The sequence below is a fragment of the Dromaius novaehollandiae genome, chromosome 6 (assembly GCF_036370855.1).
Source record: "Dromaius novaehollandiae isolate bDroNov1 chromosome 6, bDroNov1.hap1, whole genome shotgun sequence".
NCBI classification, from domain to species: Eukaryota; Metazoa; Chordata; class Aves; order Casuariiformes; family Dromaiidae; genus Dromaius; species Dromaius novaehollandiae.
In genome coordinates this window covers 28,750,360-28,776,814 of record NC_088103.1, presented here as the reverse complement: position 1 = coordinate 28,776,814, position 26,455 = coordinate 28,750,360, and the positions used below count along the sequence as shown (strand labels likewise).

Genomic DNA, 26,455 nt, shown 5'->3' with positions numbered 1-26,455 from the left:
AATCAGGAACGTTTCTGTTCTTCTTTGACACATTCCTGTTCTACCACTGTGTATTTTATTTCAGGTTTCTGTATTATTCCGAGGATACTGCTATGGACCTAGTAACATGAATATTTACATTATACTTCAGGACTGAATTCAGTCCAAGTTTCTGCAAGCACGGCCGCACGCCCTCTGACCGCGGGCACTGTTCTCTGGGAGATTACAGCCATGCCATGCCAATTAGTTGCATCAGAGCAAGGAGATAGGTTTGCTGGAAGCTGTGGTGGCAACCGTGCATGCCACCATGTAACTTAAGCCTGCTTGTATTAGATTCGATATATTTAGGCGATGCTCAAAGCTATGGGATAGATGACCTCTCCGTGCAACGCCTGACAATGCGCTGTAGTCCTACAAAGTGTCGGCGCTTGCGGACACGCAGGCGTGCAGCGTGCCGATGTGCAAGGCCACTCGGCCTCCTCCGGCGGGGCCAGGCGCCGGGCGCCTCTCCGCTCCGGCCGCGGGGAGCCAAATCCACCCAGCGCCCCCGCCGGCCCCGGCAGCGCGGCGGCAGCGCGGCGCGGGCCCTTCGCGCAGCGGCGGGAGGTGCCGCCGCCCCCCCCCCCCCCCCGCGGGGGCTCGCGGCCCGGGGCCGCCCGCGCCGCCGATAGGCCGCGCCGCGTGGCCCGAACGGCGCCGCCGGCCCAGCGCCCTCCTCCGCGGCGGCGGCGGCGGCCCGCGGCGGGCGCTGCGCGCAGGTCACGCGGTGCCGGGGGCGGCGGCGGCGGCGGCACAAAAGCGGCCGTGCGGGGCTGGGTGATCCTCTGCAGGCAGGGCGAGGATGCGGGGCCTGGCGGCGGCGGCGGCGGCCGCGCTGCTGCTGCTGCTGCAGAGCGCCGCCAGCTCGGGCGCCGCGGGCAGAGGGAGGAGGAATGTGGATCCCGAGACGAACATGAACATCGTAAGTGCCGCGCGGCGGCGGGGGGCGCCGCCGAGGTGCCGCGGGCGGCAGGTGGCCCCGAGCGGGACCGTTAAACCGTCGCGGCGCGCGGGCTGGGCACGGCGGGCCGCGCCGCGGTGAGGGCCCCGGCCCGGGTCAGCCCGCCGGTATCCTGCCCCTCTCCCGCTGCTTTCCCCTCGCTCCCGGCGGCTCCCTCGCGTGTCCGTGGCCCGATCCGCGCGGGGCGGACGCGCACCTGCGGGCGGCCTGGTCCTCTCGGCCCCTTCCTCGCAGCCGCCTGCCTTGCCGCTGGACGTCGTCCCCCCCCCCAGGCTTTTTCCCCCTCTTTCTGCCACAGCAGCCAACTCTAGCAAGTATTTAGCGTCGGTAACTTGGGTCTGTCGCTCTTCCCTCTCCCCCATCTGAGCTGCGCCACTTATCATATATGAAAAGAGATTTCAATCCAGAAGCGTTTAAACTCTATGAAAAGAAACGGTTGAGTCCTTAATGTCATCTAAATCTCATCTCTTGTATTGAAAACAGTCATTTAGTCTAAAGCTACTGGAATTTAGTCTTAAAATCATTTGGGGATTAATGTCACTGTAGATGACTAAAGATATGTTTAACAGAAATTAATTAATTAAATTCTCTACCCAGAGCATTTCTCTTCTGTGTCCTACAGCCTAAGAGTAGATTATTTGTTGCATTTTTTTACATTTTCTCAAAGCAGAGTTGGTGTCATAGAAACAATAGCAAGTTTTCTATCCTTAAGTAGTTTGGGCCTGGTGCAACAAATGAAAATAATGAAAAGGCTGAGACGTAAGTGATGAGAGAGAAAACTGCTCATGAAATCATAGTATTAAGAATAATTTTTTTATTATTATTTTCTCATATGGTTTGTCAGCAGACTCAGTTAAAGGCTGTGCAACGGAAGTACAGTTTTACGAGGGAGGAGAGTAAGAAATGGCACTCAAACCCACAAGCTGAGGTGGTACTGTCAGCAGCTCGCACACACGAAGAGTGCAACCACAGTGTTTCAAAGTTGTTGTGTCTGTGGTTCACTTCAGCATGTGTCTCAGTGTGGGCGTTTTCCCTGTGCAACAGAATTAGGCATAAAGTTCATGTCCAAATCTGAAATGTTCTTAAGGTCTTTCCCCTCAGAAGAGAGATGAACTCTTCCTTCTCCCCCTCTCCCCGCTGATACGCAGCTGCAGTGCTAATGGCTTTTGGTGTGATCACTTGTTTGTTACTGGAAAATACTGCTTTTCTTGAGAGAAGGCATTGTTTTCAGTTTTTATCTGCCGCTTCCGTGTCTCAGGCCTTGGCCTTGTTAGTGTGATCTCCTTTTCCCAGACTGCTTTTCAATGCTCTGATCCCCCTTCTCACTATAAATGTCTCGCTACTGGGACAGTGGATGAGGGCAGAGTAGGGAGACCTCCCAGACTGCTAAATTAGGGTTGTGCTAAGGGTAGGTCCTGACTCTGTGTTAGGATGAGTCTCGGAAGAAAACCTGTCTGCATAGAAGAGATGAGTAGTGTGGCACATTCGTGCTGCGTACTTCAGTTTTACATCACCTTCTGTGCAAGGGTCCCAGAGTACCTTACAAATGTTAATGAATTAGGGAGGGTGACAGTCTGTCTCCAAGGCAGTTTCTTTTCTTTCTTCAGAGTCAAATTATTGCCTTCAGGGGATACCCTAGTGAGGAGTATGAGGTGACAACAGAAGATGGATACATCCTTTCCGTTAACAGAATTCCTTATGGAAGAAAAGGTTATGAGAGGAACAAAGGTAAGATATATTTCTGCTCGGAAAAAAGGGAAGTCATAAAAAAGATTGCTTTGATTTACAAAACTTTTGCCCCTGTAATAACCCAGACAAAGATTAAAGTCTATGACCTATGCAGTGAGAATGTTTTAATAGTGAATATTATAGCTCAAATAGATCAGACACTTGTAGAGTGACTTGAGTAAAGGAAGGGACAAGAATTTAGAAAGCTGTGTTTTCTTGACATTTCTATTTTGTGACATGAATGCGAACTCTTTGTTTGACTCTTGAGGGGCCAAGTGCCTGAGTTTTCACCCAGTGTTTTCTATTTACTAGAAATTTGTCCTGTTATTTTTCCTCCCCCCAAGTAATAAAATATTTTGATTAATTGTGTTGCTGTTGTGTTGTTTCAAAGCACATTTTTAAAAATACTTTTTTTTATACAGAAGAATTTTGTTAAAATTACCTGACCATTTTCAGAAGTAGGGGCAGTTAATATTTTTCTTTTGATGAAATATAACCAAACTACCAAAGATCCCAGGAGAACATTCACAAAATAATTACAGCCTGATTTCTGCATGAAATAAGAATTAATTTGTTAATTTTAACCTTTTTGAAGCTGCCTTTGCAGTAAATTACAAGCTAGAGCAATACTGCATGCTACTTTGATGTCATGTTGCACACAGGTACTTAAATAGGTAAACATTATAATAAGAGTAAAATCCCTTCAGGACATGCTGAGTACAATACATCTTAAAAATGCATTGCAAATTAGAATACCTAACAGGTTGTTGACAACAGTCAGCCCAGACTATGTTATTTTTTGGATGTGACTTGATAGAGGGGGTTGGGGAAGAGAACTGGCTGTTGTAAGAATTACTATGAAAGCTGGCATAAAACTGTGGGAAGGGATGCAGGGGTGTTTGGGTGGTGAGTCATGGGGGGAAGAAAGAAAACAGTAGCATAAGCTGAGACTAAATGATAGGGAGAAATATGTGCAAAGGTTTTTGCAAGGACTCAGTGATGGGATGCTTTAAAAATGAGACAAAATGTATGTGGAAGAAGAGAGACACAGCCTTTAACTTGCTATACTCTTACTCTGTGTACAGAAATGGCATTCATCTATCTGAACAGCAATCACTGAATTTGACAGACATGAATTATGTCATCGCCCTTTTCAAAAAATTCTTCATACAAATACACATGTGCAACAGCTGCCCATTTGCACGGAAACCGTGCATATCCTACAGACTGCCTTTTGAACTTAAAAAACTTGCAGTGAGGGGAATAAATATGCAGCTTACATAAGGAAAGAGTCCTGCAGCCTGGGGTATGAACAAGACCTATGAGAAAAGACCTTCTAGCTACCAAAGGCCAAACAAGAGTCTGCCTGACCTTAACTGCTGGTTTTATATGGGTTAGGATATTTGCCCTAACTTTTATCACTCACAAGGTAGATGTGTGAATGTCAGTGCACGGATGATGCCAGTCATATCATACGGATGCCTCTATACTTAAAAATTCAGGAAAGTCCCCAGGGAAAAGACAGGCTGCCTTTGCAGGTGTTGATTTTTTTTGTTGGCTCTTTCATCTATGACATAAGCAAACAGAAGTTTCCTGACCTGTGGGAATTCTCCGCATTCCCCTTGCCACACCCTCGACCCCAAGTTCATGTTTTGCAAAGTACCTTAATTTTAAAAACAAGGATTACTAAGCACGTTTGAGGAAGTATGATGTCCTAGAAGAAGAATGAACATTTCAAAGTTCATGTTGATCTAAAGTTTTTATAGACCTTGTATCTTTTCTCAGAAGATACCGATGATGTGTTACTGCTGACCTGGTGTATGTATGCCATAATTCTTCTTGTGAAATACTTACTTAATGTGAATAGGATCCACTGCAGTTAGGTATCACATGACGTTTTGCAAAAAAAAAAAAAAAAAACAACCCAACTCCTATGGTTCCACAACTAAAAAAAAAAAAAAGTGGGACGATGTCTGGAGAGCTTAAAACCAAAACATCAGTGACTTTGTTTTAGCATTAACTAAAAATCTAAAAAAAGCCTGCATCGTATGGTTAAATAGGGTATGGAAATAATTTCTTCTTCAGCTTCTTTGTTTTTGTCAGCTGTGAGAACTTGTAGTCCTGAAGTGTGGTTCTGTTAATTGTTTTCGGTAAGCTTATTTATTCCCCTTACAGTTATAATTTAATAAATCTGTGTTACTGAAAGGAGTTGCAGCTGTAATACTGAGAGGGGTCATCATGGTAAGAATGGGAGTCACTTAAATTTTGAAGTGTGTTTTGCATTTAGAATTTCGGGGGGGAGGGAGGTGATTAGAAAAAAATATTCTATATGGGAGAGAATAGTTTAAGATTCTCCCTCCCTCATTCCCCCTTTGGGGATTTTAGGAACAAAGGTTCTACAAAATTATCATTGTCCATGTCAGTTTGTCATGTGATTGTGCATTTCACATGTAGATCTGCTGATTGCTTTATAAGTGAAAAAGGAACTAGCAGAAATTGGTGGCTAATCAGTGGACAAAATTAAACTATTAAAATAGTTAAATACTTTTTATCCTTCCTATTTTATGAAACATGGGAGTAGCAGCCCGAGGGGAGAGTTTTTCAAAAAACAGAAGTTGGTGGATCTGAGTTGAGTAAAAGGGGGGGGGGGGGGGGGAAGCATCAAAACTAAAAATGAACATTGTTGAAAACAAATTTAATGTTAGTCCTGAAAATCCTGCATGCTCTTAATAAAACAATGAAGTATGGTAAGAACAGTGGAGTAAAAAGTGGTGGTGAACTATGCTAGCTCTAGTGCCGGTTTCACTTTCCCAGGAATTTGCTGATTGCAGGAACTGTGTACTGCAGTTTTTGTTCGTTTGTTTGTTTGTTTGTTTTAACAAAATAGGAAAAGCGGATACTGAAAAGATTCCTGATCACAGGAATCAAAGATACAGATACAAAGGTTGCTAGGAGGGAAGGAATATTTATAATTTGGGTTTTGGAATCCACAGCAAATGTCTATGGACATGACCTGGAATGTAGGGTGTGGCGACAGAGATATCTGTGATTTGGCTGTTTCTGCTGAAAGATCTAAATCCAAATTATCAATGGAGAAGGTATTGTGAGAGTTTAGTATTGTAGTAGAATGATGTGTCATTGAAAAAGGTGAATTCCTGACTAATCTCTAGCACTGAGTTAGCATCACCACCTATCAAATTCCAGTTATTAAAGCAGAAAAAATAGTACTTTTGCTATTGCAAGATCCAGAGACAGGTCTTTGGGTTTTCTGAAGTTCATGTTTCTCCCAAAGGATTATATGTTATTTTGATTTCTTTGTTTAGGAGCAGGAACCTTCAGGGTTTTTTATTTGCATTTCACATAAATTCATAATTTCCCTTTTTGGGGTGGGGGAATCGGGGCAGAGGCTTTTTAAACTTCATGCATGTCCTGACCTTGGCTCTTTTCAACTACTTAAGTTAAGGGGAGAAAGGCCTTTGAAACATTGATTCCTTTGTTGGCTACCCATACTGCTCTTTGGACTCTGCCAGAGTTTTAGTCATGGAAGGGAGCTGGATAGTGATAATATCAGTACCAGTAGCAGAGATGTTGCATTTCCACAGTTCAGCATCCTAATTTGGTATTGTCTTTATTTTTCAGGTCCAAAGCCTGCTGTGTTTCTGCAGCATGGTTTGCTTGCAGATGGCAGTAACTGGATCACAAACTTGGATTACAACAGCCTTGGCTTTATGCTGGCAGATGCTGGCTATGATGTATGGCTGGGAAACAGCAGAGGGAACACCTGGTCCAGGAAACATATACACTTCACAGTGAAGCAAGAAGAATTCTGGGTTTTCAGGTAGCCTCATTTGGTAGAGAAACTAAAGAAACAGAAAAACTTAATGGTGTTTGTGAACTGGCTCATCTTCCTTTCTTTGCCTATCATCTCAATTCAGTCACATTGTGAATATATGGCATTTTTTCTGATAACATATGCTGTCACATATGTAGTAGTAAGGGGAGTGTTATGGTTGGTATAGGGGCCTTCACAGATGATCAGCAGAACTCTCATTGCTTTTGGTAGTTCTTTATGTGAAGATTCAATCACCAGAGCATTCTGCTTCATCTAAAGGAAGCTTTTCTTTATGCCCAGACAACTGATCTACAGTGCAGTAAAGCTCTATGTAGCTGTTCCACACTGATAATTTTACTTATACAGCCAACTTCTTATCTTTGCTTTGTAGCTTTGATGAAATGGCTAAGTATGACATTCCAGCCTTTGTGGACTTTATTTTGAAGAAAACTGGCCAGGAACAAGTATTTTACGTTGGCCATTCGCAGGGTACCACAATGGGTATGTGAAGAGATGCATTAATTAGAACATGCTGTGTTTGACTTGATAACAATTTCACATATCTGGTTTAATAATGAGAAAATAAGGCTTCAGTAATATACTGCTTCTGCTTTTTAGCTGTTTCTAGGAATATTCATTAACATTAAAAAGAAAAGAATTAACCTTTATGTGCTTATTTAAAGTAGGAACCTGTGAAAATAATAAATCGAATTCACAGGTAGCCACCAGTACGGTTTCTGTTCAAGGAAATATTTTAAGTTATACATAATGAGATCTAGAATCATCAGAAGTATGTGGAATAAAAATTTCCCTTTCCAGAATATTTTGCTATATGCATGGCCTGACTCAGGTGCTTTTAGACTTGTAGATAGAAAGAACTTTGTTAGGTTAGTTAGTATGTTATTGGAACCTGTTTTTCAGAAGAAAAATCCTTCTGATATGCTGAGTTTAATTTGTGTTCTCTAGTAGTTAGATGAATTTAAAATACCTAAACTGATGCTAAAGACAACAATCAAACTAAATCAGTACAGTACTATTTCCAGACTGGTAATAATCTAAAAATACCTTTGCACGTTTCACAGATTTTAGATTTTACACATTTACAGCCAGCTAAAATTCTGATCTAACTTGTGTCAGTGAGACTTGTTAATTATTTTCATATTATTTACAGCTTTCATTGCTTTTTCAACTTCACCAAACCTGGCTAAGAAAATAAAAATGTTCTTTGCCTTGGCACCTGTAGCTACAGTCAAGTTTGCCACTAGCCCTCTGGTAAAATTGGGTGTGTTTCCTGACCTGCTCCTCAAGGTTTGTATTTCGGTATAAATATTCTAAGCCAAATGAAGAATGTCCCTTTCTGTTTGAAAGCAGTGTAGCAAAGGATGTTAATAGCTGTGGATTAGAGATTAACATATTGCACAAGAATAGTAGGGCAGTTTTTCCATTATAATGCTTTGGAAGTCAACAGTGGCTGCTCCGGCTTTACTGCTGTCTAATATGACAATTTGTATGTTTAAAATATAGTATTTGCAAGTACAATATAACAGAATAAAATTCTCTCTCCTGACTTACATGTGTCTAGAATGTGGCTACAAAAATCCCAGGATTAATTAAATAGCTGGTCTGTTTTAGGAGTGTCTTGATAGCTTTATGTAGAATGCATCTGAATGTATATAATGTATCTGAATTTCCATGAACTTTAACATATTTGTTTCACAATTAACCACTTAGTATTGGAAGAGGCTTCTTCAGAGGATGATTAAGAGCAGCAGCTTTATTTAGGTGCTGTGAATCATTCTGTGGAGGAGTATGCCATTCTCTGTTAAGAAGAAAGGGAATGTAGGCAGGCTGTCAGGCTGCAATAGGTGCCCGAAGTCAGGTATTGTGAACACCCCACTGCGTGTCGTTTCTAACCATCTTTGCACCATTCTTTGCACTACCCATGGAGATTCCCACACAGAGCTATTCATTCTGTGAGATAAACACTTTTCTAATGTACCTTGTATAAATTTAATGCGTGTGTATGTGTGCACGCACACATGACTAGTTTCCTTTTCCAGAGGCAATTAGCATAAAAGTGATGCTAACAATTGTCATCTCCTATTCCTCATGTAATGAACTTGTCTAATCAGGATAGTTGTTGACTGGTGCCCTCATGTAAGACATTCTGTTTTACTGCAGTGCAGATGTTTGTGTTGTGCTAGGGAACTTGATTGTCATGGTGACTTACAAAAAAGCCTGAGTGTAGGAGTACATGACAGCCATGAACCCATGGGTCAGGCATATGCTTGAAGGGTTGTTTCACTTCTTAAGTGCTCAGTGGGTCATTTTGCAATCCTTGGAGGTTTTAAAAACAGCAAGAGGAAGTGGCCACTGCAGCTCATGCGACTTGTTTTCTTACATGGTTAGAAGAGAGGAAGTTGCAAATATAAAAGCCACTTATTAGCAGATACAGCTTAAAATATTTGGCCTTAAACAATTCTAATGACAAGAATCTGTGCAGTAGTGCTGTGAAATACTGAGTTTAAAATCAGTTGGAATTTGAGGTTAGGTTTGAAATTCTTGGAGGACTCTGTTTCCATATAATTTTTGTGGGGGTAATTGACTGCATCATTTGTAGCAGAGGCACTAATTTTGACCTTCCCATTGGACTGTAAGCAAGGTTGATAAGAGGATAGATCATTTTCATATGACTTACCTGTCATCAGTGCAAACGGAAGTAGTTACCTCAAGAATGCTGTAGTATAAAAACTAAAACCAAATCATCTTATGCAATTACATGTTTGTTTCTTGCGTTTGTTATTTTGTAGGATATGTTTGGAAAGAAACAATTCCTTCCTCAGAATTATTTGCTGAAGTGGCTTGCTACCCATGTTTGCACCCACAGACTTCTTGATGACCTTTGTGGCAACATATTCTTTCTTCTGTGTGGTTTTAATGAGAGAAACTTGAATATGGTATGTTTTGATGACTTTGAGTAGTTAACTTACTGTGAACTCTAACACACTATCGACTGTGTACCACTGAACCGCTTGCTCTTCACATGCATTTAAAAAAAAAAATTCTTCATCATACTGAGTTTGGATATAGATCTTTCTTTGGTGTCAATGGGAATTCAACTTCAAAGTTGTCCAGTTGAAATGGATAGAATTAACCTTTTAAAAAGATACTGGAAAGTCAAAATAAATTCTTTTAGGTCTGTTGGAGAAATGGGTAAGAAAAGTACATTAATATCATGGGTGATGGAGCAAGTATTTCAATCCTTTTGCAAAGAAGAGAGGAATAAAGATACTGGTTTCCATCACTGTCAAGAGAACTGTTGATATTTTTTCTGATTTCTTGGTGGATATGTGCAGTTATTTTTTCTGGTGCCAGTCTCTGCCTCTGCTGATACCTTCAACTGTGGCCCTAGTTCCAGAGGGGTAATTCATAGGATTTTTATTTTCTAAAAGCTAATTAACAGCAGTTGGCATGAGAACACCTTTTTTCATTATGCTTCTTGAAGTGTTTCTTAACTCTCAGAAATCAGTAGAAGCTGGTGTTAGTATACCCCACAGGTGGATGAACTCTGAGGACGTTTTATTTTAATGGAATAGGATGGAATCAGCTTTTTTTTTTTTCATCATTCTGTCTGCCAAAGAGCACACTTTGTATATTTTACATCAAGGTGAAAGCACTGGGTTATGCCTTATTTCTTGCCCAGTGCATACAGTGTTCATGGTTTTAGTGGTGGATAATAATTTTTTTCTGCTAGGATTTAAATTATAATATATTTCCCCGGATGTTATGTACTTCTTAACTCAAGGCGTATGGGATTTTGAATCACTTTGGACTGGCAGCTACCAGTGTAGACGTAGAATAATTCCAGGTTTCTGAGGAGGTGCATCTAAATATTAGTTAATGTACTCCCAATTCTTACAATACTAGCACTTTTGAAAAGTGGTTTTAAGTATTTAAGCTTAAAGGATATCATCATCATGTTTAAAGTTCAGCTGTAAACTTTTTTGTGTTAAATTATTTTCTGTGTTTGTGTGTGCATATACACATGTATATGCGCACATGCGTATACTTTATTTCTCTGTGTAATTCTAGTTTTCATTTTCTGTGCTTTACATTTTTGCATTCCACTCATCTGGGGAAAAAAAGTTAAATGGGTTCCATTTCTGCTTCTAGTAACTCTTATTACCGAGAGTTGAAATCATATTAACAGTACTTTTGTCTTTGGACTCACAGTACCCCAGGGGAAGGCTTACATTCACATCTTATATTAAATAAAAACAGAAAGGAAAAAAGAGAGAGTTTGTGGTCATACTCTTGCTTTAAAGATTTGCATCAAAAAATAATCCCATATTCTAGTTTAATTTAAATTGGCCAAATGTTCTGCAGTTAATGGTAAGTAATCCCCAAAGCATCTGAACAGCTTACCTCTTCTGTATATATGGCTTCAGTTAACTTTTTGTTAGAACAGTTTTAAGAGGAATGGAAAATTTTCAGTTAGTTGTTCAAAAAGCAATAGCAGGTCCAACTGTTGCACTGTGAGGAATAAACCATGATAATTATCTTGTTGCAGAGTCGAGTGGATGTGTATTCAACACACTGTCCTGCAGGCACATCTGTGCAAAACATGATCCACTGGAGCCAGGTAGAGTTTTCAGAATCTCAAATGTCCATGGCTTTAGCTTGTTTGTAGAATACTGGTGTCTTCTGATATTTAAATGGAATGAGAATAAAATATCAGAATATATATGTAGTATATCCCAGATGAATTTGTCAGAATGGCAGCTGTTCACTGCAGCTGCTTTTATGATAATGATTCTGATGCCAGCTCCTTCTCCCCTCCCCCCCCCCCAATCCCCAATTTGGTATATTTCTTTTGAAGCCATGCTAATTTTAAGTATTTCAGGCCAACAAACAATACAAGCAAGAAATACAAGCAGGAAAAGTAACTCAGAAAGATGCCGTGACAAGCGTTTGCTCCCCCTTCAACAAACCTTGTTTTGATTACAAGCTATATTTTAGCCAGTGAAAAGCAGCAGGTTTTCTGTTCTGTATCATTCTGTTTGATTTCATTATATATTTTGTTAGTGTATTTTGCACTTCACCTCATTGTACAGTTTCATGCCTGTGATGCTCTTGTGCCTGATGCTTGCTCAGCAGGCATAGCTATACACTGACAGATGAGAGAAGACATTTGTCATGGAAGCAGTGGTTAATGCTACTTGTGATCTTGTAGCTGGGCTTGATAGTCCATTCAGAAGGAATGTGGGCCTGGAGTGTTTTGCGGTACATAGCTGCTTAAGTGTTGTCTGGAAGGAAATTTGTGAAGACTTTTTAATTTTTTTTCAGATCCTCATTGCGTAGACTGCTGTTTCTGAAAAATAATAGGTGGTAAATGATGCAGAGTAGACTTTATAAGAAAGCTTTGTTGCTGTGTTTATATATATTTAGACAGCTCTGTAAATATTTCTGAAGTAAGCATGGAGTTGCCACATCCTGGCTTTGGATACATTAAACTGTTTTCCTTAATCTTTCCTATTTTGCTGTGAAAGCGTGTGGAATCTTAAGGGACAAAGCATGATCCTCTTGAGTGTTAATATTTCCCATGCCTGTGACACTGAGCAAGGCAACGATACTTGTCCTGGTTAATACCGGTGTCTCACAGTTACCTGTGTCAGTTGCCTTTGTTTCATTGGGTAGGTAAATATTAATCCTACTTTCTCTATTGAAAATGTTTGATAGAAGCGTTGTGATTCTTCTTTGTATGTGTGAATATTTGTTCGTTTCTAGGCTGTGAGATCTGGGGAACTCAAAGCTTATGACTGGGGAAGCAAGGCTGCAAATATGGCTCACTACAACCAGGTAGAGATCTTTTACAGATGTGTTACAGTTCCTGAGAGGCACAATAAAAGTGATTTGGGCAGTTCTGTTGATGCTGCCTTAGACTGTGATGTGATAGTGCTGCATGTGGTCCAGTACCCAGACTGAGGATCCACTGCTTTCTGTGGAAAAAAGGCAGGGCTAGAGTGTTGTGAGGTGTTACTGATCTGTATGGAGTCCATGCTTGGAAACACAGTTGTGCCTGCACACTGTTTCTTGGGGGTGATCCTTTTGATAAGATTTAATTAGTGTCCTGCATGCTTAGATCATTAGATCCCACTGCACGTCTCACAAGAAGGAACTAACTGGCAGTTCATATACAGTGCTTATCTTCAGCCTGTTTAATCTCCACCCATGTTTGTTTCTAAATTGCTGTGCACAGCATTAAAAATATTTTGCCCCTTGTCAGTTCAGTGACGGGGAAAGATTGCAGTATCTTACTCTGAGTAACAGTCACTTTTAATATTTGATTAGGGTTTGGAAATACTTGAATGAGATACACTCTCCCAGACTTCCCACTACACACTAGCCTTACACAGCTGTCTTGTAACTTCCCCAAACCACATATTTCCTGTTACACATGCTATAATGTTGCAGAACTGTAGGAGCTGCATCTTCTTTTTAAAGCCAGTATTCTATCTCCATCTCTGTCTGCCCAAGAGCAAAAGAGAGGAGATGGTAATCTGACATGTTCCTCTCACAGTTGCTAGTGTATTACCCTGCAGTTTAATACTACTCTGAAGACTTGTTCTTTCTAATGTCTGTATATTTGTTTTCCCATTTTTTTTCCCTTCTCAGTCTACCCCCCCTTTCTACAAAATAAAAGAGATGACTGTGCCAACTGCTGTGTGGACTGGTGGACAGGACTGGCTGGCAGACCCAAAGGATGTTGCCATGCTGCTCACTCAGATCACAAACTTGGTTTACCACAAAAACATTCCAGAATGGGAACATTTGGATTTCATCTGGGGTCTTGATGCACCTTACCGCATGTATAATGAAATAATGAACTTGATGAGGAAATATCTCTAAACCGGATTGGTATTTCATGAGGGTTAGTCCATCAGAAATTCGTCTTTCTGAAGCTTGTGCTTTTTTGGCAATGATGCTACATTGTGTATTTATGATGCATTTTTAAAATGCCAGCAATGACTACTGAATTGGATTCATATTTGGTTTGGTTTTCTCAGTATTATTGCTCTCTTCTGCAGAAATCCTCATCGTTTCCTGCTGATTTTGCACACAGTGGCGTAATGCTCGGAAAACACGAGTTTGACTTTGCACAGAGGGAGTATTTCATATGCATATAGATTTAGTGACATGTCTAAAAGACAAGTTAGTCCACTCAGCACCTCAGGTGCTTGAAAATTCAAACAATTAGTATTTTGCTGTGCAGAAAGCACTGTCATTTCTCAGTATATTGTCATTTCTGAGTACCTGTTAGAGGTACTCCTTGTACTGCAGTGATCCCATTTGGTGCTGGTACTTTAGAAAGCACTTAGCAACTTTTTTCTGTGTTATTATTTTAGCCATCTCTTACAAGCTAGCTACATCAAATGACTTTCTCTTTGAATGTTGCCCAAAACAACTGTCATGAAGCCAGACAATATCACCACTGTCAGCTGAAATCTCCTATTTTGGGACTGATTCGTTACTGCATTTTTCTTGATTTCAATGGCATCCCTGAAGCCATTCATGTTTCATGTACCAGCCATGGATAGGATTGTCGTATACCCTTGCAGATTCCTGGAACAAGCCAAATAGTTAAAGGAAATACCACTTTTTGTTAGCTCTGTCAATAGGTTATGAGTTTCAAATAGAATGATGTAACATACTGGTGTTTTGTTTGCACTGGTAAAATGATCACTAGAAAACAAGATTCCCCCCAGTATCCTACTGGCCAGGGAGGAATCAAAGCAGTTATTCTGTGATTCAAGTGGCTTCATTTGTAGGGACTTCCCCCTTAATCAGCTGCTGCTTTGAAGTTCTGTTTACTTTTTAGCTGCTTATGTGGTGCTTGCCACCATTGTATTCAGGAACCTCAAAACACCTTGGTAAAGCCTGGCAGTATTTGTCTCATTTTCTGTTTGTCTCAGTTTCCACCGTAAAATGGGGCTAAGCCCGCACTTAATGGGGGGAGAGGATTCACCTCTGCTTCAGGGATCTGACTTGGAGCTCTCACTGTCTCTGGCATAGGTGCCTTGCTCTTTCCAGTGACCACGTGGAGGACTTTGGCTCCTCTGAATTGTGTGCAAGTTACAAGCCTAGTGTAGATGGTATGAAGAATCTCCAGAGTGAGTTGTCTTAGTCCAAATAATAATTTCTGTGCCATAGCTGGAGTTCAACCCAGATCTCTGTCCATAATCCTAACAGGAAGAACAGTTTTTCGCATGGCATGGCAAATAGTGCATTTCTAACTGAGACAGAGGGTTTTTTTGTAAACAAATTGCAAAAAAATGCATAAGCCATAAATCAAGTGTGTGTTTTTTTTTTTTTTTTTTAACTCCTAATCCAGACCTCAGGGAGTCCTCAGGTTTCATTTAAGGAAAAAGTTGTTCTTGATATTTCAGTTGTGATTCCTAGTAGGACCTTTAAGTTTGCTTTATATTCGTAGCAGCCGTACTTGCTTCATACTGCTGTGCTGAAAGAAAGTCTGTTGGAATTGAAAGTGGCTAAAACAGCCGTTGTGACAGTGTGTGATACAGCAAGAGCTACATGCGTAATGTTTTTTACGCTTGAGATATTTTCAATAAATTTGGAAGTCCTGCTTGGAGTTCGGAGTGATGTGTTCTGTTTCACTTCATGTTTTTTCATGAAAGCATGTGAATTTTGGGGACAGAGAATCCAGAGTCTGTCTTTCACAGCTATTCATCCGTACAACAAGTACAATACAAAATAAAGTAGCCAAGTAAAGCTCCATTTTACTTCTGTTGTGAAAGAGGCTTTGCCTAAACGTAAAAGGCCATTCACGTTGTTTCAGGTGACTTTGAGACCTTTCCGAAACAAAGTAAGGTATTAATTGTGAGTAACTGCTTGCAGGACTGAGGTGTTTTCTAAGCCTCCAGGTAAAGAGTTCCTTTCAAATCACTGACATGGTGGAAAGCTTCTTGTATCGCATTCTTAAACCTTGTGTAATTGGATTGCTTAACTGACTGTCCGGTAATCTCATAAATAGCATTTAACCACATTGTAGGGCAAGGAACTAATCTTTGCCTTGGTACACTTGAGTGATCACCTAGGTACTGCAGTAACTCAGCTTTTCACCTTTGTCATCTTTGATAATAAATATGCTCAGTCTGTTCCTTTCTGTACATTGTGAATACACTAGGAGATGTGTAGTCAAGATAGCAGGATATATAAAATCTTATTTGCTGTCGGTTTTATCAGCTGATGACCCACCTGCATGACTGGAAATAAAGTCAGAACAGGAAAATTTTTCACAAAAGCCATTAGGGAACTTCTCTGCTTTGCTGGAACAGGGATGGGTATGGGAATTATAAACTACTCTGCTGTCCCTAGCCTGCTGGAGTTGCAAGCAGTGTGTGACAAACTTGCAGAGGCATCAATGGATAGAAATGTGTGAAATGAGACCTGTGAACCTGGAGGGGAAGAGCAAATGAGTAGTGATAAATGATACACTTTTCAAAGCAGATCTTACCTATCTAGTGCCTGTTGTATCACCACCTGTGTGTTACAATGATGTTGAAGATTGGCTGAAACGTCAGCTTGGGATAACATCAAAGCCTGCTAGCATAACAGAAAGAGAAGGTGCGGGACATCTTTTTTCTGACAGGCTTATCATTTTCCTGACTTAGGCTCACTGTGATGTGATCAAGCTATGCTAGAAGCAGGAGAAAGGAGTCCCTGTGCAGCTGATGGGTTATTAGGCTCACAGACCTCTGCACATCTGAAGCACGTGCACAATGCTGGACTCTCATAGGCCTACAACACAGATGGGCATACAAGGGCCTATGCATGCAGATGGACATGTGTTTATGTCCATGTTGGGATTGGAATCTGAACAGGGTTTTTTAATAAAATCATCTGCAAAAAAATTCAGACTATTCTTCTCATGCAGAAGGCCTACCACACACAAGCCCTGATGATGGCTGGATCAGGGTACATTAGTGGTGTGTACTGTACTGGATGATGTACTAGCCCAGTGCAAAGCACTTTCACAGTATTTAGTGATTCTGTATCTAGTAATGGCAGAGGGTTACACATCAGCTCAGACAACACAGAAGTGCCTCAGCATAGGAAGTGGTGGTAAAACAGCACCTGCTCCATGGGGCCATGTAAGAGAAATAGTTCTGTCAGCTTGGGAACAAAACAGACTGATTTGCTCTAAATCACTCTTTAGATTATGGTGAATATACCGTACAAAAAAAGAAACATGAATACCTTAATCACAGGAGAAATTATATATGGCATTCTTCCTCCTTGATGGAGGAACAAATTTTCTGGTATATAGTAAAACATGGTCCAAATGGAAGATTCTCCTGTAGCTGAAGGATTCATAATGTCTTCTCCCCTTCTTTGATGTCTTACAAGATGCAAACTCATGCTGCAGCATTGCCCATAGCTCATATGGCTTCTCTTCTCTAGCAGCTTATTTTCAGATAACTGACTTGCAGATAATAGTTCTGAGATTGCTACCCTGCAGTTAGATTTGATTGAAAATATCAATGAAATAAAAGACTAAGAAGGACATGGAATGAATGGACAGTAGCCACACCTGTAGCATGATTGCCTAAGTTATTTTCTGAGGAAACTGAGCTGGAAAGCGCCCATATCATATTCTGAAGCCTCCCAAAATTATGAATGTGTGTAGTGGTAGAGGTTACAAATCAGTATCACACTACTGAATTATGAAGGACAATGAACAAATTTTAAGATCCTACCTTGGTTGTTATTATTTTGAAAACTAATCCTGGTGTTAAGATATAACTTGAGAATTAACAGTTTGCTTTGCTGGCAGTTTTCCCTCCCCAGCTGTTGTTAAGAATTCATTTGGAAACCTTTAATTAAGCTTTCTTTCCCTGCTATCTGGAGAGGTTTTCAGTGAAATTTGTTTGGGGAGGTGGAGTGTTGATATGAAAACAAGTTTATTAAGAAAACATATCAGGTCTGTTAAGAAAAGCATTTTGGGTTTAGGCTAAAATTTTCCCTCAAAACCGAAGAGGAATGTGTGTTTTTTATCCTCAAGTACCCAGCATATTTAAGGGCTCTAGGTTAAAGCTGCTTACCTAGGATATGAGAAATAAAGGCTCACATCCCTTCTCTAGATTCAGTTCCAGGACTTGAATCTCAGTATACCTAAACATAACAGGAGTGGAGATTGAAAAGATGTAAATAGGCAAAGCTCCCTCTTTCCCTCCCAACCTGTTTATCTGTGAGGCCTGTGACATTGGCCTGTGCGTACCAACTTTGGAAAGTTGTCCCACTGCAAAGTAGTGCATATTTCTCTATCCCATGCAATTTTGACAAGATGGAAGAAATGTTTCCTAAGAACTGTAACATTAACAGAAAATAAGCATTTACTTTGAAAGGAGTTCTTAAAATGAAATCTTAGGAAAGCTGTTTTGAAGTGCGATTGTCCTGAGCGAAGCTGTTGACAATGCATTTCTGCACTGGGTGGTGCTATTGCATGCAGAAAGGCCACAGCAGGGGAACACACAGAGCATAAAGAGTTTTTTTAAGCCCTCACCCCCACAGAGCTGCCATGAACTATTGCTGAATAGTCTGCCTGCGCTCAGTCTCTTGGAGTAAGGTGAGTTAGTATTTAAAGACCTCAACTGCTTTTTTCCAGCAGGGTTAACAGTTTGTTTTAAAATGAGGTAAGGGACTACCTCCCTCTTCATTTGCTCTAGTAGCTACCCTGCTTTGCTGTAACTGTCCTACCTAAGTTATCAACCCTGTTCCCCAGCACCCTTTTTCTGATAGAAGGTTCAGTGTGTCCTGAGACCTGTCTTCTGATCTATCCCTGTTACAACAATAATCCTACCATAGAGAGGGAGAGGAGGAGAGAGAAAGATATTTTGTCTCTGCTGTTGTGATACTATTTACAGCATATTGATCCTGGTTTCCCCTCATGCTGCTTTTTCCTCATTTTCCTGCCCACTTGTTAATGTTTTGCTATTCACCTTATAGCGTGTACCTAACAGTGTAGCTTGGGGTCGGTGCTTGCGTCTTGTCCTCATGTGGAATCTATTTAAGACCCTTTGTGGGGCCTCATTCCAAACTATGTGCCCTTCAACCTAAACGCCGTCGCAAGAGTCTTGATTTTTAGAGACCTACTTAGAATCTTGCAACACATGGGAAAGTTTGGCAGCACCGTAAGTTAAGTGAAAAAAGCTGGAGTTATATCACTGAATTAAATACAGATAGGATTTGCATGTATTTTGTCTTTTCTTTGCATTGTATCTTGCACTGACAAAGAAACCCAAGTTAGAGAAGCAGTATAAATATGTGAGATAGGTGCTTTTTCGTGGCTAAGCCAAATAGCTTGAAATCAGTTACCGGAGAATAGAGACCTAAAGAGGATTTGCCCTCTCTGACACATGAGGATTTCATTTTTTGAGCATACTCATTGCTGAGCCTGAGTCAAGACCCAGCAGGGGTGAAACTTGCCAGCAGAGTTCATCCTCCTGAGTGCCAGCAGATGGGGTGCAGCATGACCATGGCTGCCTCTGCCTGCTCTGCTTGTGTGCAGATTCCAGATTGGAGCTGCAGGCAGTCACTGAGGTAAGCTCTGTTTGCAGCGCTTCACTTGCTTGGACTTTGTGTTTCAGGATATAGTAGCAATAAGACTGCAAAATTCTCTGATTTTTCCTGAAGGGACTTCAGAATATTTTTCTATGACCTAATCTGCAGGCAAAATGCCCATTCTTTACTTTATAGGCAGCACTGGTGCTAAAACTTCTTGAGAATTCACATAGCTGTTAGGGATTAGTTGGAGGAGTGTCTTTAGGGCAGCTGAGCAATTTCTGTCTATCTTCCTGTATGCAGATTTGGAGTACATTATAGAACAAATTCAGTCTTTGCATAATTCTTATAAAATAGAGGATCACATATCACATGTGGCAGACTTAATTTCTGATTGTATATACATAAATCAGGAGAAAGCATCTCTCACAAGAAAATTTTCTGTCTCAGACAGTGATTGCAATAGAAATGCATCTCTCATGTCCTTGTTATGATATGGAGGTCAGGATAAAATACTGGCAGAAGATTGAATGAAACTCCTAGACATACATCCTCAGCCATTAAATCAGTGTATTTTACTGGGCTTCAGTTTCACTAAATTCAACAGTCTAAATTCATTGAGTTCAACAGAACAGAACAGTCTCACATCAGTAGAAAATGTGAATCTATTCCTAAAACATAGATGCAACAGGTAGAGTCTCTGAAGACCATACCATAGTTGTCTCTAAAAGATAACTTCTGACTCCCTGAATAATAGTACTGATCATATTAATGTTACTGTTTTAGTGAACCCCTCAGAGTCTAAGGAGGGAACAAAATCTTTATTAAGAGCAGAATCTCTTGAGAAGAAAATAGTTGAGACTGAAAATAAACTTCAGGATTAGAAGTCTGTGCATAGATCAAAAAAGGTCACTGCTAATTCATCATTCTTAATTATTAAGCAGCAATGAAATTCTAACTCCCATTTCCTCCATCAGATTTCTTTTCTGAGTAGCAAAGAACTAAAATCATCTGAACAAGCTAATAAAGTCATCCAGGAAGCTGAGCTTATTTCCAATGTTAGAATAAATGCTGTACCTACAAAGGAGGTGAGTTCATAGGAAGTTGATGGCAAACTCTGTTTCCCCAAATATTCTAAGCTTTGTCCATCTTCTTCAAAAAGCACAGAAGAAGCATCTCACAGTGGTTAAACCAAAACTTCCATCTTTTATCCCTGAAATACTTTTAAGAAATTTTAAATGCTGGACCTGAGCCTGCTAGCCTCTGTCTGGTGTGTGCTTGCTACTGGTCGAAGGAAGATCCTTTAAAGGAGACAGTTCTAACCAGTGGACCTTCTGATTACATGATTGGGTTAAAGGATGATTCCCTTATCCTGCCACTCAAAGAGCTGTTAAGTTGTGGACTGAACAGTATAATAATGCAATAGTACTTGTCATTAAGTATCTGTTTGGAAAGGAAATGAGATTTAACCTTGTATCTCTCCCAGCAACTGGAGGATATTTTATTTTTCCGTAATTGTTGGCTCAATTTTGTGTCTAGCCAAAGTCAGCTGGGTTTTGTCATGCCAAGTAGGTACTGGAAAATAGAGGAGAAAATAAGTACAGAAGTGGATGGAGACAAATTGTAGCCCCCACATTCAGACTGGAAGCATAGTGTAGATATCATCAAGGTTTCAACTTACCATGTTGTATGCCTGAGGAACTCTTAGGAAAATGTGTGTTTGCACACATGCATTACCCACCCAACATCCAAAGGTTAGATCTGGAGTTGAGTTACACATACATCTTTGGTAGGAGTCATAGGAAAAATCAATGCTAACTTGCATTTCCTTATATGTAAAGGCAAAAGGATAACAGAGGATGATATAATTTAAGATCAGTGAAAGGTGGTAGTTTTTCAAGTGTATGCAGTAAGTGGAATGGAAAATGTTCCTGCCCTCTTTCTCTGAATTCCAGTGTTAGAGAGTTGTGCATTTCTACTCACATTTCTTTTCACCCAAGTCTTCTCTAGAATTCAAGTGATTACCCAAGCTGGCTGTAATTCTTGCACTTCACCGGTGAGATAATTCTTTTGTGAGATTGTAATGCATTATACTGCTTCTGTGTAACAGGAAAGGGAACTTCCTCTTTAAAGCTACGTATTCGAAGCTCGGTAATGAGGATTTCTAACTGGGCGGAGTTTTCATTTGAGCAGGCTAGATAAAGGCTTGCAGGACTTACAGACGTCTCAGACTGCAAGCAGCATGAACTGCAGCGTGCCCAACAGAGTCCTGCTCAGCTACAGAATGGATGGACAGCAGGATAGGCTGTGCCTTCAGTTCCTTTGGGACTTTGTCACAGCAAAGGAGCCATTGATCAAGTCACCGTATTTTCCAGTGCTGTTTTCTTTTACAGCATACATGGCTTTCTGTCTTCCTTACATTGCACTGGACTTTTTAAGCACTAGACTACCAAACTTGAGAAAATACAAAATCCAGCCACAGAGCTATCCAACTCTTGGAATGATGGTGCCTTGCATTATTCAAAGTGCCTATCATCATGTTGTTTTGATTTTCCCAGTGACATTTTTCCACTGGTACTGGAGACCGGTGAATCTACCTGTGATGGCTCCAGAGCTGCCTGAGGTCCTGCTGGAAGTAGGAGCTTGCCTGCTTCTGTTTGATTTTGAGTATTTCCTTTGGCATTTGCTTCATCACAGAGTGCCTTGGCTCTACAAGACCTTTCACAAGGTGCATCACAAGCATATATCAACATTTGCTCTTACTACACAGTACTCCAGTGTATGGGAATTGCTTTCACTGGGATTTTTTGCTGCCATCAATCCAGTGCTCCTCAGATGCCATCCTTTGACAGAAATGATTTTCTTCCTTGTAAACATTTGGTTGTCAGTGGAGGACCATTCAGGATATGACCTTCCGTGGTCAACTCACCGACTTGTGCCTTTTGGTTTGTATGGAGGAGCTCCACATCATGATCTCCATCATCTGAAATTCAAATCAAACTATGCTCCATACTTCACCCACTGGGACAGACTCTTTGGGACATTCACAGAGTCTCATTCTCATTAAGGATATTTGCCTGTGGATGGACTCATTTTTTTGATAGACTAAACCAGGATATTAATTTTTCAAAGACATACAGAAAATTGTGTATTTGAAGCTACCTATGAAAGCCATAGCTATTTATAACAAAACCTGTCAATATATGTGTCTGTATGTATACTTGGAACTGCCTATGTTGAATGACTGCAAATGGGATAGTAAATATCTGTTGCTTAAATTTGTTTGAGTCAAAGGTATAAGGGAAGCATTAAGAGACATTCTCTCTTCTTTCCTTCTTTCCAGCTTTCATAAAGCATATATTGTATTACTGTATGATGTTCTATACGTGCACAGGAAAAATTATCTTGCTGTTGTAGGATGATTTATGATGTAACCAGAAAAGGTACACATCATGGATTTTGTGGAGTTTAATCTGCCAGAGCATATTATTGCACACTGATGTTAAAAAATGCTGCCAAAGCCAGTTTGCTGACTGTGCAATAATTTTGATATTTATATTTTAAATCTTGATGTACTATTTTTAATAGGAAATAAATGTGATCATTCCTTTAAACTCATGTTCTGTTTCATTATATTCGCTCCTCCATTAATATTATGAACAGGTATGATTCCTTTTGCATAGGTTGTAGTTTATTTCAGTTTCAGAGGTAGGAGTTTCCTCATTAAAATATTGTCATATTGTTTCAGAAGTGAACAATTTGCTTTTTCTCCAGAGTAAGGTGACACTTTTAATAGTTCTTAATCTTTTAGAAACAGAACAATGAAAAATGCAGTTTAAAAAGGCAGGGTGAAATTTTATTGAGTTACATATGTGAGAAGCTTGAATTATTTTCATGCTAATTATGGTGTGAGAGCAGAAGAGTAAGCAGCCTCTTAATAAAAGGGACAAAGTCCTGCATCTCTCCTTTACAACCACATCATTTAACTTGTTAGCGGTGTGTAAAACACTGGCAAGGAACATTAACAGTTTTTACAAAATACAGCAGATTTGAGAGGAGTAGAATCAAACCTTTGAAGAGCCTAAACCATAGAACAACAAGGCTACATGTTGCTAGAAGAATAGTTATATATAAAACATTTGCCAGGTAGTCTGGCAAATGAACATGGAGAGATAAGCAGGTCTTATGTGTCTTATTCAGCAGAAATCCATATGGATTACTTAGGATGGCATCTCCACTATGTAACACTTTAATGCTTATAACCTTCTATCCTCTGTTACTAACAAACTACTCAGGAATATGATGGGAACAGGGAAGGTGCAAATATGAGAGAAAGTGAGTAACAACCACTTACTCGTCATCACCCAAAAATGTAGTTGTCATCATGTTATGTCTAGAGGGTCGTGTGACCTTAGAGAGGCTGTTTGTCCAAGAGAAAAGAGAGCTCTTAGTATTGGCAATAATATAAAATTATAAAAGGAGCAGTATATTTGTACACCTTGCATCTTTCGGATAATACAAAATAATTTTGATAAGCATCTTCATAAATAGTATGAAATGCTTCAGTCTCATTATATTTAACCTCTCCCTTTGCTCTCTGGACATCATGGACTTTAAAAGTGCAACACTTCTTTTTCAGGGATAAGAACGTGACACACAATTGCATCCTGAGAGCATAATCTGAAGCTTAAAAGAATATAAAACTGGAATTTCTGTGATGCATTTATTCAGTTGGAAGGAAGAATTCTCAATCTTACTGATTATTATAATTTTAAGTATTTTAGGGTGTGCTGCAAATAAAATTTAATATTCTTTTCCCTGCCAAATTCAGGAAGCAAAATACAATCTCTGATTTCTTTGAGCTGTTATGCCATTTTTGAGGTATCCCAAAGTTGCACTCTTAGTTCTAGAACTCCCTGTGCATGCAGCTTGGCACATACTGATATCTGATGAGGATGCTCTGTGGTTTCAGTGGGTTATACTGTATACTATAACTATATATTGTAACTATACATTATAATAGTCTGTGTTATGTACTATTGGCTAAGTAAGCAAGGTTAGGGCTAGCTGGTACTTGGATAGTGTCTCTGTAGGAAGCCTACGAGCAAATCCCACAAGCAAAGATGCAACTGAACCCATGGGGATTATTTCTCTTTTTTTGTGAATGCTTAAGAGTTGATATAACAAGTGTTTTACTACTGGAGAAAATGTCTTAGGCACCTGCAGGCAAAACAGTGATTACTTTTATCAAGTCAAGTGAGATAGTTCCATTCAGCATTTACAGTATAGCATAGTAACAGTGAAAATGGTAATGGAAGGCGAGAACGTACTTCATGACAATTGTGCGTGCTGCTCTCTCCCTAACAACCTAAACCTTTGCATGACTTTAGACAGTCACCAAGAATGCATTTCCTCAAATATGGAATTTTCCCCCACTATATTGGCTGAACCTCTTGTAAATTGCACCTAGACTCTCAGCTTAAAGGCTTGTTTTTGCATGACCTTGGAAAGCCAAAAAAAAAAAAAAAAGAGTATGAAAATTTGACTAGTCCATGGCTGGAATGGCTTATCTGAATTCTGTGTTAGAAATCTCTGTATTCTGTCACCATGGTATAATCCTAACATGCCTTGTTCACTAGGTTGTAAACCGCGTGGGACTAAAATGATTTGTGTATTGCAGGTACTTTGAAGCACTTTCTGTAACAGTAATATAGTATTGTAATATAGCTTTAGATGTACGTGTGAGAGAAATATGTAGGCAGGAGACCTGGATAAGATTGTAACATCAGATCTTTGCAATTGAAGGAAAAGTAAAATATAGACAAAAAAAGATATGCTGAAGATAAAGCAAATAGAAGTTGGGTTTTTTTTCCTGTTTTCATTGAAAGGTCAGCATATTCTCTCCTATGAGCATGAGAGCATAGTGAGTTCTGTGTGTTGATGGTGCTGAGATTTTAAAACTGAATTTTACAGATGTTACTTCCTATATTTGTATTTCCCCATAGTCCTTACCACAAGTCTTTACCAGACAAATGGAACATCATGATACTGTATTGTAACAGTTTATGTCAGAAAACCAAAACCAACTTTCTCTCTCCTGTTCCAAAATTCTGCTAGCTTCCTTCCTCCTTGTAATGTGACATGGATTACAATGTGCCACAAAGAGTTCCTATCTAATCTGCTGAAAGCTAATCTGTAGTGATTTATGAGTAAATAGTGGATGTTTGCAAAGATCTTTAAAGCCATAAAATGAGATGTCTGATGCTGATTATTGTCAAATTTATATCTTTAAGAATGCTATTTTAATGAAGGTCAACGCAGTAAGATGTTATGTACCTTTCTCTTTGTTACTGTATTTTAGTTCTGAAAAGTAACACAAAGCTAAATATTTGAAATATTTGTTTGATCTTATAAATTCCTGGACTTCCTAAATTCTCACTGGCAATTTAGCACTATACTTCTGTTGAAATTTAGGCTGAGTCTTTCAAACGATGCCTGGCTCTGCAACTTTGAGGTAGCAGTTTACAACCTTGCAAACAGACTGGTTTTTGTTTAGTGGGTACGTTCTCTGTGCTGCTGGAAAATATGTTCTTCAGCTGTTTCAGTGAGAATGGGTGAAGCTTAGAGCCATGCAGAGTCACTGTTCACTTTTGGAACAGACTTTGTCCTTATTCACATTGATCACATGCCAGTAACCCCCCCCCCCCCCCCCGCAGTCTACAGTCAACAATTATGATTTTTTTTTAATTTGGAAAATAATTATGATATTAATGGATTTAGTGACTCAGTGAATCTTGTGAATTATCTGTATTCAATGAAAACTAGTGTCCCTTTGAGATTATTTGACTATTCCATCTCTAAAGCAGTTTTGAAACAATTTGTAATGACAGAATACTTAATTGTCATATGTTGCCCCTCAGGAGTCAGTTCAGCAGTTTTACTTATTCTTGCTTTCATCCCCAGTCATTCAGCTTTCACTATTACCTGTATTCATCCATGCAATCCTTATTGAACCAGTGACAGTACAGCTTCCAAAAACCCAGTGATTTGGGCTAAGAAAAAAGCACTCTCAAAATACAAAACCGCTGTGGATTTGTTCCCAGATTACTTTGGCTGAGAGAGTAATTAATGTGCGCCTACTACCACACCTGTGTATAAACTGCATCTTAGACCCTAGCTTGGTGTGCTGGGCCTGGTGGATGTGCCAGTTTGCTCAGGAATATTTAGGCTGGTCCTGCATTGTTCAGTATAATCAGACCTGGAAGGTCTTTGTAGGACAATGTGGACTTGTGTTTTCAATATGCTTTTCTTATAAAAACAACTGCCAAACAATT

General features: G+C 40.0%; 2 protein-coding genes across 2 annotated transcripts; both read left to right on the top strand.

Moving 5' to 3' along the window:
* The first annotated feature begins 608 nt into the window (after positions 1–608).
* LOC112979725 (putative lysosomal acid lipase/cholesteryl ester hydrolase) lies at positions 609–15,189 on the top strand. Its single transcript, XM_026094121.2, has 9 exons — positions 609–940; positions 2,587–2,707; positions 6,347–6,545; positions 6,931–7,040; positions 7,711–7,847; positions 9,350–9,496; positions 11,110–11,181; positions 12,327–12,398; positions 13,215–15,189. The coding sequence occupies exons 1-9, from the start codon at positions 821–823 to the stop codon at positions 13,446–13,448; spliced, it is 1,212 nt and encodes a 403-aa protein (XP_025949906.2). The 5' UTR covers positions 609–820; the 3' UTR covers positions 13,449–15,189.
* A 143-nt stretch (positions 15,190–15,332) lies between these two features.
* On the top strand, positions 15,333–22,735 carry CH25H (cholesterol 25-hydroxylase). Its single transcript, XM_064514012.1, has one exon. It carries the CDS (start codon positions 21,364–21,366, stop codon positions 22,186–22,188), a length of 825 nt encoding a protein of 274 aa, XP_064370082.1. The 5' UTR covers positions 15,333–21,363; the 3' UTR covers positions 22,189–22,735.
* The last annotated feature ends 3,720 nt before the right edge of the window (positions 22,736–26,455 follow it).